General features: G+C 32.9%; 1 protein-coding gene across 2 annotated transcripts in view; it reads left to right on the plus strand.

Moving 5' to 3' along the window:
- Nucleotides 1-1,363: 1,363 nt before the first annotated feature.
- Nucleotides 1,364-17,690, plus strand: part of LOC125054649 (protein pellino) — a 74,048-nt gene continuing 57,721 nt past the window's right edge. The window contains exons 1-2 of one of the 2 annotated variants that reach the window (XM_047656665.1): nucleotides 1,364-1,509; nucleotides 15,870-15,974. In XM_047656665.1, coding sequence (XP_047512621.1) covers nucleotides 1,364-1,509; nucleotides 15,870-15,974 — 251 coding nt within the window. Of the gene's footprint in view, nucleotides 1,510-2,151; nucleotides 2,590-15,869; nucleotides 15,975-17,690 lie in introns of those variants that run through there. The other variant, XM_047656670.1, reaches the window with a different exon arrangement.

Genomic DNA, 17,690 nt, shown 5'->3' on the forward strand with positions numbered 1-17,690 from the left:
TTAATTGATAGAAAACATGCACTCAACTTTATTCAGTACCTATACATTATTTATTATCATTGTATCTGTATACAATAATTATGCGTGTAGAAACTACCCCTATCGTATTTGTAGATCTTTATGTGCATAGGTAAAGTCTGGAGATCCTGGATAAGCTTATCGATGGACAGGTTGGAAAGTCATAAAAGCATGTCTTATAATCCTTAACGATATAAGTAGCAAATTAAAAAAAAAGGGTGCGTGTACTTATGTACGCGCGTAAGAAGTTATACATCTTTGGCATTATTAAAAATAGTTTTTGATTGCATGCAAATAATTAATTACAATTAAATAATCAAAGACTGGACAAGGAGTCATTATAGTCATTAAAGTTCAGTTTAGATTTGAAAAATTAAATTAATAAATATTTATTAATATTCTCTTTCATTAAGTGTAACATAAATTCTATTATTATTCGAATGTTGTTTTTAAATTATGTCCAATACCGTAGAATCTTCCGTGGGCAACTTCATTCTGTTAATTTTGTGTCACGGTGCGAGCGCATCGTAAAATTTCTCTCTTATCAATTTTTCATAACGCGCCTAAAGAAGTATAACTTCAAAAAAGGACATAGCACCCAGCCCATTCGCCTAAAATCAGCAAATTTTATTTACTACTAGCTGCCCTGGCGAACATCGTACCGCCTAACAGTCGATTCTTTATTTGTTTAAAATACTTATTCTGCTATTCGGGACACTGGTCTAGCTAGTAAGATAAAAAAAAGAAAAATGATAAGACAACAAATAAATTATGTCAAAAAATAAAAATTTACCTTCCCGGAACCCCTCCACTAACACTTGAACTTTATGCTATGGTGTTAAAGTTCAAATTGACTTTTAAGTATTATTACGGATATTTTGTATGGGAATATAGAAAAGTGTTGTTTTTAGACTTTTTCACTCAATTTTTTAAAATTTTTCTCCCTAAGAACCATCCTCGTACTTCAAGGTATATTATAAAAAAAGAATTGGCCAAATCGGTCAAGCCGTTTTCATGTTATGTCGTGACAACGGAAAACGGGTTTCATTTTTATATATATAGATATAGATTTACTTGAGTCTCAATACCAAATTTTTTTAGCACAACAGAAGTATAACATTCTTGAACGAAGGTAAACAAACTGTTAGGTTTTCATGTACTAAAATGTAGGTAAATAGTACCTACATCAGTTCTAACGAACTTGTCGAAACATGAAGCCAGTGACTCGAGTCGATAGCCTAGAGTGCAGCGTACTTCGGTCTTCGGCTCATCAGACATAATTGAGTTCTCATGTCACTTGGTTGAAATTGTATTTTTGAACGTTTTGTTTGTTTTGTAACGAGATATGAGTTTTAAGTGCCAAAAGGAGAACCGAAAAATTATAAATCTATGGAATAAAATAGCGTTATTATTAAAAATGAAAATGTATAATTTTAGTAATGATAGTGATTTTCGGCATTTAATGATTTATTGTTCGAGAAATGTACGTGGGTAAGTTTTTTTTTTTACAATTAATGTTACACCTGATGCAATAGTATTTCAGTTGCAAATATATTCTTTTGCGTTGGTCTTTCAAAATACTAAAATATTATCATTTTTGTTAATTAGTAAGGGGCAAATTCGAATCTCGATATCGAATCGAATCGAATTTCACCAAAAAAGGTTTAGTGGTTTTCTATTAAGTTAAAAGTCTAGTCAAAAGTTTAACCCTGCAAAGTGCTTGTTTTTTTATTATTAAAGAACTTTACTATGTCAACATTATGCAAGCGGAATTAAAAGTAAGTAGTTTTGAAAATTTAAGTAGCTACGAATTTTAATATAATCCTTACCAAGGAGTGCTATATAAATGTTACTTTGTGTATCGAAGTCTACGCAGGAACTTGAAATGACAATTTTATATTGCCATGTTCTTTGAAATTGTATTAACAACACAGAATAGGACGGGCATATGAAATCGATATTATACAAGTTTGTAATTATCTTTTATTATATGTATTTAGTAGTAACTTAGTAGCTTTTTAGCCTGATGAAGCTTACAATATTTATAAAATAACGAATGCCTATCTGGTTTCATAATTTGATCTGTATACTCTGTGGAGTACAAATTATTCCTCTACAGTCTGTGTATTTCAGTAGAACCGACAGTAGATCTCAGGTCACAGACCATAGCAGACTATGAAGTTGTCTGTTGTTTGAACAAGGACTCAAACAATTTATTGGATTGTGTTTGATATTTGTTGCTCGAAACAAATCGGTTATTTCTCCTTTTAATGTTCGTAAGTCTTGAGGCGATCATTTAATGTTTAAAAGTATAACACAGTGCAAGAATAAAACTAACATTTCGAACAAATACATGTTTTGTACAGTCGAGTGTGCGGATTCCAGGGTCAGTGTTTTATTAAAAAGTGGTGTATTTATCGCTTTTAGCGATGTGTGATGTTATAAAATTGATTTGATGGTGTTTTTAAAAAATTCATGGTGTTTTCTAAGTTTTTAGTTGTGTTTGGAAAGTATATCGTGAATCATAGGTTCCACAACAGAGCAGACGGATTCTACCATGGTCGTAAAACGGTAAGTCCATAATTACAACGTGGTTTCTTACGGTAAATGCGTTTTTGTTATAAAAATGCATATTTGCTCAGAGAGAAGGATTTCATTATGAAACAAAGACAAAACACAGTTCTTTAAATTTATACTATACGTTCGATAATATGGTGATGTTTACATCGCGTTGGTACTTGCGCTTCATATACGTATAAGTATACGATGTTCAATGTTTGAACTTGTTTGTTTACGTTTTTGCTCCAATTTGTTGGCTGGAGGTAAATGAAATGCTCAAACAAAATATTTACAATATATTTAATGAAACAAAAAGAAATTATTTAAAAGTCAAATGTCCTTTAACAAAGATACTATATATAATAGTATAGCTGTTTTCAATTGATCCATCTCCATTGTTCTACTTGAAATCTCAGTTTGTGTAAGAAAGGATAGGTAAGATAACAAGGACAAAAAAACTTGAGAGGAAATCTATTGATTTAATATTTATGTCTTATCTTTTTATACATTTAGAATATAGTTAGGTGAATATTGTATAATACATAGTGAAATGAGTGAAGCCATAGCTGAACATAAATGAAATTACTAGTGACTGAATAATGTATTTTATATGCAATAGTTATTAAATTAACTTCAAATCCGTTACATGTGCAAGTCAACAGTGACAATGAAAAATAAACTATAAAGTTATATAATTTACTTGTGAAATTATTGTTTTTCCTTGAATACTTCTGCTTGGAACTTGTTGATATGCTACTGCGCGGGATTATGTACTTATTTATATAATAAAGTGAATCATACATGACAACATTAATTACACATGATTGTAATTTCCAAATTTGTTGTGACAATATGTTTAACATCAACAAACCTAGTTAATACACATTGCTATTTCTAACCCTCAAAATCAGAGTTGAGCTCAAGTGTGAAGCCTGTATGTCAAAAGTATATGGATTTTAGATATGGGAGTAAACTTGCACTGTGCTTAGTGTTCTTGAATTAGACAAACATAGTGTTAACTATGGGAGAGCCCCTTAAGTCAGAGTTACTGCTTGAACACCTACTCCTTACAAAAAAGGTTTCTGTAGATATTATATTCAGTGTTGATTGACAAAGCTTTTTCATTTATAAGCTGCAACAAATATTAAATTTAAAAGTATGCTTTATATGATGAGGCAAATACACTACCTGCTTTATTCTTTATTTGTTTTATAATTATTGTGCAGTTTTAAGAATAACTAGCAAAGGCTATAAGTAATATAATGCAATAAAGTTGTTATATTATGATGCTAACATCTATAAAGTATTTATGAGTTAGGAATTAATTTTGTGTGACACATTTGAGAAGTTATTTTGTGGGTTAAGGTTTTTGAATGTTTGTAAATAATACTCAATCTGTATGGACGACCTCAGGGACAAATGTCGCGCTCATTAAATTAAAACTTTATTTCTAACAAATAATATTTTCAGTAACAAAATTTGATAAAAGACGAAATATAACTATTTTTTATTTTACCCTAGCTTGTCCTATTAAGATTTCCGTTCGCGCGGGTCCCACCTGCCTTTTCCTTTAGCGGACACCTGCGTAGCAGATGTTTAGTTGGCTTGAGTCCCTCATGCAATGGCGGAACCATTTGAAAAGTTATGATCGCGAATTTACGTACGTATAAAATAGGCTATAAATAGTAAAACAACAACTCTTGTAAGAATAATAATAAAAATGCAAGTGAATAACTAAGACACGAAAGCTCAAAGTCGCAGCGTTCATTCACCATTCAGTAATGTAAAACAACAAAACTTCTATGACTTCTTTTCGAATTGATCATTTTTTATTGCTCACGTGTTTGTTAAGTTATTTTAGTACTGGCATTTGAAATTATAAGATGTAAAGCCTCATTATCTCCGAATGGGGTAAATATAGTCAATAATAAACTGTTCTGTGGTCTTTATTTCATACAAGTACCTCCGATGTACGCGTCTATAAGTGGGCTCTGACAAACTGCGCCACACATTAACACTTTAGACTTCCATCAACGTTTGTATGTAACCTTTATATTGTCCATTGAACTTAAACCCGTATACAATAAACACTTACGTGTTATTCCTGAAACAAAAGCATTCCCATAAATATTTCAATATGCTATTAAACTCCCTTTTCGTGCTTGGCACGCGCCGGGATTATACTTGATTTCGTTGTGCCTCGTGCCCACGTGATTTGATTCTTCAAATATTATTTAACTGTATTTTTAATTGCGACTTAAATTAAAAGTACAGTCGGCAAAATAGTGTTGATATTGTTCGTATTATTGTAAACATTAAAGAATTTATTTTGCATATGATTGGTAGAATGGTAATAGAATTCTTGGAGGTTTTAGACCGATTGATAGACGATTTAAATTCTGTCGTATCATGTATTCCGTCCCCAAGACATTAATCCCGAAATCCAGTGCGCACGAATCTTGTTCACGTTTTATGTATCATTTTGGAGTTCGTTGACCTGCCCTCGTTGCTCGGGTGGTACCGAATTAATAAACTACAAGTGAGCATAATTTTCAGATTTCCTTAGTCATATAGGAAATACCGTTATTTTATACGTAATTGTGAACTCGATATGTCTGGATTTTTATATTTATTTTTATATTAGGAGGTTAGAAATTCAGTCGCACTTCGTGTTTAACGTATGCCTATTGTGTATGTGTGTGTGCTAAATTTAAAAAAAAGCAAGATATATATCCATAAATAAACTAGACTAGAAGAAAATTAACACCAAATCGAGTTTTGTAAAAGAGAAAGCTTTTTGTAATTAAGTTGGTATCTATTAAGTTATTCTATTGTACACGCGATTAAATGTCTTTTGTTGCTGAAAATTTTCGTCAAGGTAGAATACAAAATACCATCCGTATCACCTCGACGTCTGTCGTTCCACAACTGAGAGTTTTTTAAAGCAATTTTTGCCGCGCTCCACGACTATGGTGAACCGGCTGCCCACTGAAGTAACAACCAATTCAAAGGGTCTAGTGTGAGTGACCATGGGCGGTATTACTTGACATCAAATGAGCCCGCCCGTTACATAAAAAAAATTTCACTAGCAATAAAACTGCCCGAATGTTAAGTTATGTCTATCTATGGGCTACAATAGTCACATGGTGCTTGAGACAGGCTTCACCAACTAAGTCCAAACGAATTGGTACGAAAATGGTCACGTGACAAAGTCTAAGAAAATGTAATTTCTATACAATTTGTTTAGTGGGTCACGCCTGTTGAAAACTGATTTAGTCAAACCCGTTAGATATAAAAAATGTCTGATTTAAATATTTCTTTTTAATTTTGCAAGTGTGGTTTTAATTTCACATCGCTGTGTAATTGTATAATTTGAATGAAACAAATGCAGCCACTCCTTGTGCCATTTGTTTCAGTTAAGGACAAGGTTTAAATGCAATTAGTTGCGTGTAAAGGACGCGTCTTTGTTGCGGTAAATTATGTACGAAATTCCAATAATTGCACAGACTGCTAACTTGAGAAATATACTGTTATATTGAGAAATAAATTTACCTTTAAATTAACAAAAAAGTTCTTAGTTGTATTTTTATTTTTTATGTTTTTTTTATGCCAGTATCAATTTGTTTTTTATGTATTTTTATGCCAGTATCAATTTGTTTTGTTTCGAAAGAGTTACTACGTGAATCTATTATCTCTGGAATTGAGGGAATGATTCAAAGTTTAACATTGGTGATTTGGGTATTTTTCATTGTGTTTCGGAAAACACAGTTTGGTGTAAAGCTGATGATTAACATATTACCAGACTACATAGGGTTGTATAGTTTAAATTCGGTTAAAAGCAATACATATTTTTTATTATACCTTTCTGTATTTACATTAGAGTAAATAAAATACGATAAAAACATGTTACAAAAAGTTCGATCTCTTATTTCGTTTTAGATTAAGGTTTTTAAAATTAAAAGGTTCAGCTCATTAAAATCCTGTTTAGTTCTGATCGAATGATACAAATCCAATCATGTAGATTGTAGACAAATATAAAATGTTTGTAATGTATTCTTAAAATTTAGAACTGTTTTTATTTTTTTTACCAATGGATAGATGTTTTATCAGAGAGTATATGCCAAAAACAAGTTCCCTCTCAATGTTTTCTTTTCCCTTATTAATCCATTTGTCGTTCGAACCACACTTAACACGACGTTGCTGTACGTTTTACTACGCGGCTAAGGCAATGAATCCATTTGGAACCTTTGTTTTTTGTAATCTGTAGGCTTATTTCTAAAATTTATATTTTTTAATCACTTTTATACGTTTGAAATCTGTTTAGCCTTCCGCTTTAATTCGATCTGAAATTAGATTGTTTACGAAGCGTAAAAACAATTGACAATGTTTAAGGTCAGTTTGCGGTGAACTAATCTTCGGCCTCAGTCGTGAGGCAATTGAAGTAGAAAGTAGATAACTACCTTCAGATCGTGACAGAGAAAGTACGACACATTAAGTAATATTGTTATTAGTAAATGTAGCCTAGAGAATGTTAAATATTCTTATATTATTGCTGTATAGCTAGCTGATAGCGACGTGTATCTCTTTCGTGTATAATATTAAATTTCTCATGTAAATAAAAAAATATTTTGTAATGAGAAATAAAGTTCTTTAAACATTATATGTGGCTGAGTTTTAACTCCGTATAGGATAGCATATCAATACAGTGTAAACTCTTCATAACGAATTTCAAGGGACCGAGCATTTTCTTTCGTTATAGGGAGAGAATAGAAAATCAACAAATTTAATAACAATAATTTCTAATTTTATTACTATCAATAGATAAATTATTCTAAAAACAACGCTTTTTTTTACTGGCCATCTTGACAGTTTGTTTACGACAGATAATACACGATAGGTGACGGTGGTGCGTTTAGTAACTGAGACCAAAATTTTCTAAGGCAATGTAATCTAAGAATAATGGCACACGTGTTAATGCAATTAAAAATAACAAAGGCGAGATGGCTGTTTATGCCCTCAGGTGCCTTCCTTAGAAATTTCGGCACCTCAGAACGTTAGTTTTGTAAGCTGATTATAAAAACAATTACATTTAAGTATGTTGTTGATGTCTAGATATGAAAATATTGTTCGTTATAGATAATGGCTGTTGCGTTATAAAAAGTTAATTAATGTATGGGTTTTGTGTTAAGCCAAACCTGTGTAACTATTTTTACGTTATAACAAATGAGTTGTATGCATTATAAAGAGTTTATACTGTATAACGTTTGGTGTGACTACTCTTTAGCCACCTCAGGTGTAAGATAATAAAATAAATATGTATATGTAAAAGATTTTTATATATTTAACGTAAACTTTACTTAGCATAAAGTGCTAGGAGCCTATAATCCAATGACAATCGTAATTGTTAGTTTTCGATGTATATAATATATGTCTCAGCAAATTCCATGGTTTTCCTAGTTCATTTGTTTGCCCTGTTTATTTCTTTATAGCAAAGTTAATATCCAGTTGTATTATCAAAGATATATCTCGTGTCCAAATATAGTGATTGCGGCTTCGTTTGTGTGATATTTTATTGTAATTACTTAAAAAATATCTATATCAAAGAACGAAAACACGACTATCCACTTAGGTCATATGCGATTGGCAGAGCCGGTTTTTCGCAGTTGTAAATACTTGACGTCATATATGGGCGTGGCTTCCGTTCTTCCCGCATTCTACTTTTGACGTACCGGATGCTAAGTAGCAGTTTAACACGTGCTTTGCTTGCCGAAGCCCGAAGTTACTACGGGCTGGGTGACGCGCTGAATCACCGACAATTGTAGGCGATTCTTGGAATTTAAACGTTCATATTTCCTTTGAAATTTGTCGACCTATTTCCATTTGGAATTTTGATAGCAAAACAAAAATATGCTTTGATTATTATTATTGCGGGACTATACCACGATCAGTAGTTTGAGGTCGTCATTTTTATTTGCCATGTGCTATATTAACAATGTACAATATTAAATCAATATTTTATTAGTCGTGTTTTGGTAGTTATTGTCTACTTCTAATAAAGCCTTCTAGCGCGTTCTAATTTTATCAAAATAGTCCATTATATATATATATATATCTTATGTAATAAGGTTAATATGTACACAGAAGACTGCACTACATAATATTGATATAATTACAACATTTACATAAAAAAATACGTAATAAAATTTTGGCATGAGATATAATTGACATCTGTGTTCTATATTTAAAATACAAAGTAGTATTTTAAATATAGAACACATTATTTTTGCGAAAATTAACAGATTACAGAAGAAGCGTTTTTAATAGAGATATAGTCTACACTCGCCGGATTTATTGGTATTTTAAATTTAGAATAAGCGTTATGGTGAGATTCAGAAACGAAACTTATGACCTATGACCGCATGTTTATATATATTTTATTCTGAGAAGTGCAAAACCAATTAGTCATTTGGTCAGTATTTCATTTAGCAAGTTGTTAGAGGAAATCCTGTGCGGGTGGGTTGTTTTCTCTTTAAATTTGTACAGGAAACTTCGCATGTCTGTTACCGGTGACCGACGTTCATGGTACGCGAATCGATGGAATATATTTAATATAGAAATGCTTACACAATTTATTACGCTGTAAATACAATATCTATTTAATATGTAGTGTTTAGGATAAGTTTTAGAATCGAGGCTTTTCGGTAAATGTAACTCTCACATGTCAAATCTAATACGTTTTTGTCGCACGACATTATAGCCTTCTGGCAATGTGAGTGTCCATGGGCGGCGGTATCACTTAACATCAGGTGAGCCTCGTGCCAGTTTGCCCCCTGTACTTTAAAAAAAACTTAGCATCTGAAGCCCCTTATAGCCCTTAAGTTTAGACCTTATTGAGTCCATACAATTTTTAATCACCACATTTCGTGACAACAGGCAATTTGTGACATCAAAACGTCCTTCCGTATGTGTCTAGTACAAGTCTAGAACGTTTTTAGATTACTGAAAATTGTACCACAATCTAACACGCAAATCTAGAATGGAAGCCGGCAGTTCCGCGGTTTCTTAGGTATTGCGAATCGATTGAGATAAAGAAAGAAGTGTATAAAACTTTTCATTACAAGAATAACATTGTCTTTGCCCACTGCAATAAATTATTCAATATGTTGATTTAATTAATAATATAATGAAGTTTTTAAGAGCCGTGTTGGCCTCGTGGCTTCAGCGTGCGACTCTCATCCCTGAGGTCGTAGGTTCGGTCCTCGGCTGTGCACCAATGGACTTTATATGTGCTCATTTAACATTCGCTCGAACGGTGAAGTAAAGGCCGATTTACATTATCTTAGTGTTTAGGAGAGTGCTTTAGGATAGTACTTTAGTTGAAACATGTAAACGCTACTTGCTTTAGTAAACGTTACGCTAAAGAACTTGCCTTTCAAGTTGTACTAAAGTACTCTCCTAAACACTAAGATAATGTAAATCGGCCTTAAAACATCGTGAGGAAATCGACTTGCTTTAGACCCAAATAGTCGACGGCGTGTGTCAGGCACAGGAGACCTATAAGATTGACAAATATTCATGAAATCTGAGACCTAGACCTAAAAAGTTTGCAGGGCCACTGGTTAATTTTTTATGTAGATTATTGTATGTATAAATGGATTCACGTAGGTACCCCAAAGATTTCTATAATAATTGCATTATTTAACTGCCATTGGAGTGATAAGGATAAAACATTAATTAGCTAGTTCAGGTTTATAGTATTTTTTATTATGATTAGGGGTTAGAGTTTTTAACATGAATAAATAAAAACCTTGCATTGATTACGTTATTACAGATGCAAAATATTTCATTTTTCATACCCACCAGAAAGAATCGTCCATTGTGGGAAATGACAAGAACTTATTTTAAAAAAATCCAAATATTACTTTACAAGTGTCACACGTCAATTATATTAGAATATAGAAATTACAAGCATTTTTTCTTGCTAACTAAGAGCACAAATAAAGGCAAAACAAAGCGTTACAGAATTCAATGGGTCCGTGTCTAGTTGGACAAGTTGCAGCATGAAACTCAATCAATGATTCAGAATCGTAACTCAGCGTCTAAGCAAATGGCATAAACATATTGAAATACTGGTGTAAGTGACTTAATTACCGTTGAGGTTGCTTCAATATTTCCAAAAATCTATCTCTACATTCAACAGCTTCCAATTCCTTTCATTCATTCATGCAATCATGACACAATCTGGTCTTGAGAGATGTTAAATATGTCAAACTTTATCCAGATTAAATGGTTAGCGTTTGAAACTAGATTTACGTTTGATTGACGTTCTAGAATTATTTTAGTATTAAAGTAGTTTTCACGGAATCTAATGAAGTTATTTTAACACTATACTATAAAGCAGTTTCCCAACCTTTTTTGTGCCACCTTAGCCCTTCTGAGTTCTTATGGCTCTTGATGTAACATACATAATTTTTAATATTGAAAAAAAATAATCACTTAAGAATGTTAATTGATAGGTTTAAGCCACAGTAGGTAAGTAAATTTTAAAGTAAAACTGAAAATCCAATTTTAAATAATTTAATAAATTTTAGAATAATTATAGCACTTTCTATATAATAGAAACACTAGAATAGGGAAATACTGCTATTAAAGGTGGTCAATGAAAGTAATACTATTAGATAAAAATATATAAACATATATAATTACTGTTATTGACGGTAAGTCGTACCAATAGACCTGTATTACGATATATTTTTTTCAGGCTTCTGTACCTACTAAATTAAATATATGTTGCCAGGCATCAAATCCAGGTGTTAATCAGATACCTAACGTATTTTTAATTTATATCTTAATGTGTTCTAAATACGACGTCAAGGCAGAATACAAAATACCATCCGTAACACCTCGACGTCCATGAGTCCACAACTGAGCGTTTAAGGCAGTTTTTGCCGCGCACCACCACTATTTCCGAATCAATTCGACTTATGGTCCTTCAAGAAAAGAGCGTACCAATTCTTGAAAGGTGGCAACCCACTTGAGAGTCTTCTAAGGAGGTATCACTTAACATCAGGTGAGCCTCCTGCCCGTTTGCCTCCTATTACGAAATCATTGTTCTATAATAAAGATATGATATCTATTGTAAACAGAGACGGCTAACGTTTTCTAGTGTTTCCGCATTGGTGTTTATGCCGGGCGCATACATACTGATTCCGGATCAGGTTTCCGTATCAGGGTTTCAGATTCGGAAACCTGAATGGTCCGCGTGCATACAAAATGTTCGACAAGGCGCACACCGTTCTTACTTTTTCCGGACAGAAAAGAACCTGACGTTCGGTTCGGAATTTTTCCGTGCGTTCGTTTTGGAAGAACGGAAAAAAACCTGATGACGTCACCCCGAACGCAGCATTCGCATACATTTTGGCTCGATCGCCGCACACGTACGGACATTTTCATTCAGAATCGCGTTGGCGCTGTGTGCGTATTTTGCTTTTTTATTTTATCTCGTATGCTATATGAAGCTCATCAAAGGATTTCATTGACATTCTGTAATATTTGAAGAATTCTTCTGGGTATGCCCGTAACTTTGCTCTTTTGACATAGAATTGACTCTATAGAATTGAATTGAAGTTATTCTTTGGGTATTCAGTGGATGCACCCAATAACGACGTTTTATGCCCTTTTTGTCTAGCGCCAATAAAAGAGCAATGAGCATCAATTCGTCTTCGTCGTCCATACTCGTGCGTTATCAGAAGCGTCTATGATCGAACTGATCGTTTAAATTCCGAATGCAAAAAAACAGAATGTGTGCGCTCTCCACACGGAATTCTTGATTAGGAAACCTGATCAGGATTTCTGATCAGGAATCAGTATGTATGCGCCCGGCTTTAATCCAAATAGAACAATTCTAGGACTCCTATAAAATCAATAAAACGGGTTTTATTATTTATTAACGCGGATGTCGACCCGAAGCTCACACAACAAAAGTTGCGCTAAACTAAACATGTTTTTGCATGCAGCGCATTGCCTTCCTGACCATGTCCAAATTCAAAATTATTTATGTTTTCAAGGCAATGTGAGTGTACCGTGAATCCTTGTCTAATATATATATCTAATATAAAAAATTCTCGTGTCACAATGTTCGTTCCCATGCTCCGAAACGGCTCGACCGATTCTTATTAAACCCCTAAATTTTTATTTTTTAGACAAAACTTTTTGTTTTAATTTTTTTTATGATACAGTACTAAATACATACAACCCCTAATTTTCGTCCCTCTACGATCAACCCCTTTTTTATAGTAGATAGTTACTTTTATTGAACTAAAAAAATGTTTCCTAGAAATAAATAACATCGCAAAACGACGTTTGCCGGGTCAGCTAGTAATGTATTAGATTTAACTCGAGATGTTTTCGCGTCGCTGTTAATACAAAAATTGTTTAATTCATTTATTTTTATTAATATTACACGCCCTTTTCCCGAAGCGGTAGGCAGAGACCACATATCTCCACTTGCCAATCTTCTCGCTTCAACCACTTTCAAGACAATACTTGGCTACGGAGGAAAGGCATTGAAGGATCGCATAAATATTTCTAAGTTTCTCATAGTAAATGAAGTTGCTAGCTTGCTATATTTATGGCCAAAGCTAGTCTCGGCAGTGGTAAAAACATCGTTATGCCTGACTGGCTTAATGCGCCGATATTATGGTTTTTATCTTGGTAAATGGTTGAATAACCGCAAAAGTAATTATGGTTGAAATTTGGGGGAGTCGAGCGGTCTTTGACCTGGATTGGAGGCAATTTAAAGCTGTTATCACACGGTATAATTTAGTCCTTACTAACATTCAATATTGACATTTGAGTACTGGGTAATGCTTGCAACCTAACAAGTATTTTTAAATGTCAAGTAGGTACGACGTTTTTTTAAATCGCCAGAGTTTCTTGCCACTTTTCGTTCGTTCTATGACCTTGATTTGAAAACTGGCAGTAAATGTCTATTTAGTGGTATTTAATATGTTTTTTCCGTCATAACTGTACAATAAGTTATTGTTAAAGAGGCGATTGACATTCGGGTGACAAGGTTTGACAACAAATAACTAAGCATTGACCTTAATCAAACCAGGCAGTCGGTAATTTACATAAAATTCCTATGAAATACTGTTAAGTCTGTATATATAATATTTGTTATGAAATAATGTTGTATTGTTATGATAATATTTGATGATTTTCATAAAGTCAAAGTTGAATAGAAGAGCAGTGTGGCCTTGTGGCTTTAGCGTGCGACTTTCATTCCTGAGGTCATAGGTTCGATCCCCGGCTGTGCACCAATGAACATTCTTTCTATGTGTAATGAACATTAACATTAGCTCGAACGGTGAAGGAAAACATCGATAGGAAACCGGCTTGCCTTAGGCCCAAAAAGTCGACGGCGTGTGTCAAGCACAGGAGGCTGATCACCCACTTGCCCATTACATTGACAAATGATCATGAAACATACAGATCTAAAAAGGTTGTAGCGTCACTTATTTATTTTTTTTAATGTAATTGTATCTAAGCCACTAATTCTATAAAAAATTAAAAAGTCTCCAATCCAACAGCTATAAATATAAAAGATGAAGTCTTAATTTATTAATTAAATCCTTTTGGCAAAGAGGCGTATTTATGCCATGTACTTAGTGAAGTAGATAAGTGCTGTGTTTAGTGCTTGAGTGACCTAGTTTTGCTTTGTGGAAGTAAGGGCCGATAGCCTATCTTTACGATCGATAAAACACTTGTTAATGACAAAGGAGGCAGGAAACTATGTTTGATGTACGGTAATGTTAAATAAAATTTGAATTTGGAATGTGGGTAGTAAAAAATTATTGTACCCACAAAAATCGTGATTCTCTTATTAGTCACCAATCGCGTAATACTACATGCGTTAATTCCTATTTGTCGGAATAAATTAATAATGTTAGGTACAAAGACGTGAGACTAGCTTGCCAATTATCGTTTATAAATTTATAGAATAATAAATAAGGTTCGTTAAACTTTATTGTTTAAAAATGTTTGATTAAATTTCAATATAACACGTTAGTTTGTCTTTATATAAAGTTTTTGTAATAATGCAAAAATAACATCCTAACACTTGACAAAAAATATCTCGTGTAAAACATTTTTCATTAAATTTCGTTTCAATTCATATACTCACTGTATGCATTTCGAACCGGTTTCCATGACGATCATAATTTACACGACTTGTTTTGACCCACAACGCTGAACCAGTTTCTAATCTTACACTTGACCTCGGGATATCAGAACCTTGGAACGGAAGTGGAGCGGTTTCAAAGTACTTTTAGCTTTTAAGGAAGAATTATGTTCTCGTAATACCTTGCCAAATTTCTTTGGTATTATTGTTATTTGCTTACAGCCTCACGCGGTTGTTCATTGCATCTCCAATACTAGCCTCATATTCATCTAAAGGACGGTGCAATGAACGTTAAAGATAATTTTAGGATGGGATTTATTTAAATTTAAGTGCCATTAATAAGACGAATTTTTAAATTATCAGACTTCATAGTAATTGTTTTATTTCGCGATAAAATAGGTACTTCTTATTAGTATTTATTTCCAACCATACAGTATTTACAACATGCTTAACATGAACATGGTGTAATGGTTGCAGCTCCTTACAAACATTTTGTAAAACAAAAAACTTGGCGTTTAAAAAGAGTGGCAGAGAGTTTATTGACAGTTCTTCTCTTCCGTTCAACGCTCTTGATTTGAGAACTGGCAGTAAATGCAAAATTAGAAGCATTTAATATATAGCATTTCTTTATTGACGTTGAATAATAAATAAATGAATAATAATAATAAAATCTTTTATCTCAATACTATATTTCATAAGTGTGAATAATGTTACATAAATTAATACATGATTTTGAATTTGAATTTAACCTACATCGTAATAATAATAATTAAAAATTACGAAATAGAATATTTAAATAGTTACCGTTTTAGGATATCAACAGTGTATAACATTACCAAAACCATAATATCTATATCATATTCATTTTATGTATTTTATATACAGTACATATATACCTTTAGAGTTTGTTTATATACCCAGTGGCTAGTATAGATGTTATATGTTCACAGAGTCACTCAAATATCTTTAAAATCAAACGTAAAAAAGATCGCTGGAAGTTTTAAGCAGTTTATAAATTAATTAAAACAAATTTGATTGGCTCTGTAAAATAGTCGCTAGGGTAAGTTTTATCTCAGCGGACCAATAGTTAAAGTAGATTCTCCTGTTTCAGTTCTGCAGAGAGTACGGAGTCACCAATTTTAGAGGAGGCCGGTGAGAGTGGTTCAGAACAGAAGCCAAAGCCTCCAATTAAATATGGAGAACTCGTCATACTCGGGTAAGCTATTTCTCATATTACCATGTCTGATCATTTTTAAAGTCGGTGCTCAGATTTCTTCGAATCGAACCCAGAAGAACCCTAGACGATGGAAGAAAGATAGAGATTTCTTGATAAAGTTTTACTTTTCATACATATATTTGTTATAGATATATGATTAGTGTCTATTGGTATCATTTATATATACTCATCGTATCGTATTACATATAGGTATATATATATATATATATATATAAATATATATATATACACTTATAGAATCTTTCTTATCTTTATGTTATTTTTCGCATAGTCTGCCCATGGGACTTGTGGTAATTGCAGTGCTATATGACTTTGTTTTGTGTGTTGACAACACTGGTATGTCATTAAAAAGAAAAACTTTATTACACACAGTAAAAAAGATTACAGTTAAAATGAGAAAGTGCACTAGCCCCCACACTTAGATACATATACGGTACGTAAAGTAATAAATTCTACATAATGTCATTATAAATCGACACTCATCATATGTAACCAATATATTTTTATGAATATACGAAATGATAATAAGAATAATAATGATATTAGTTTGCATATATGCCGATTATACACACATATTGTATATTGTAGTTATTTTATGTATCAGTGTTCCGAGCGTTGGCACACTTTTATCAATAAATTTTTTTTTATGCTTTATAAGATATAGAATATATTTTTAAGAGTTTCGGATAACTTTAATCTTGGCGTCCATTCGTCAATAGTTGCTTCCTAAAATTGGATACTGTTACGGTTTTATCGGTAGAGATTTCCATTGTTAATCAATCAAGATCGCACGGCGCGTGCGCAAGGTTATGCCTGATTTGCACGAGTGCTCGGCCTGACTGCAGTCTGGACTGTTTACAGTTGAATAACGCTTTGTTGTCTAGGCTACAAAGTGCAGCAATTGGCTCCCACAATTTGTTGGTAGTATCAGTAATCCAAATCGACAAATATTTTCTGTGTTTGATGTAGAAAATGGATTTTTAGACTCTTTTCTTCTTATTTGACAAACAAGAGTCATAAAAATATAAGCGTTTATTCAGACAGAATGTAATAGAAATTAATAATTTATTTAACTAGTGGCTCTAGTGAGTCGGTGACACCGACAACCCATCTGTTTGCCCAACTTTGGCAAAGGCCTCCTCCACTTCTTTCTACTCTGCTCTGTTCTGAGCTTTTTCTTGTCCATATTATCCCTGTTACGATTTTTATTTCGTTCTCCCACCTTCGAAACTGTCTACCTCCTTTTCTTCGTTTATTTCTTTTGGGTACCAATATATGATCCTTTTATTTCACTTTTCTATACCTCTACTTATATGACCAGCCCATTTCCATTTCAGTCTTCGTATCCTCGTACCCTCCAAATACAAGAGTCATACTTAGCGCTAAATCTCGACTCTCATCCTTGAGCGGACCATAGACGGACCGCATGTTGCAGTCAAGACCGACTGCAATGTGTCTGTCTATGGTCCGCTTTACTCTCTGCTGCTTATTCATATCCTGGTTTTCTCGCAAACTTCTTCATGAGCTTGAAGTGGCATTATAGGGAATTGAAGACCAGATTACATACTTGTTTGATATACACAATTTATTGTTATATAATATATATATTTATTAATTCATGTTTCTAGAAATTTATACTTTATTTAGATTTATCTATTGTTTTAAGTGGTGTGAAAATGTTTTATCATTGAAACA

Source organism: Pieris napi, chromosome 1 (genome assembly GCF_905475465.1).
Source record: "Pieris napi chromosome 1, ilPieNapi1.2, whole genome shotgun sequence".
Taxonomy (NCBI): Eukaryota; Metazoa; Arthropoda; class Insecta; order Lepidoptera; family Pieridae; genus Pieris; species Pieris napi.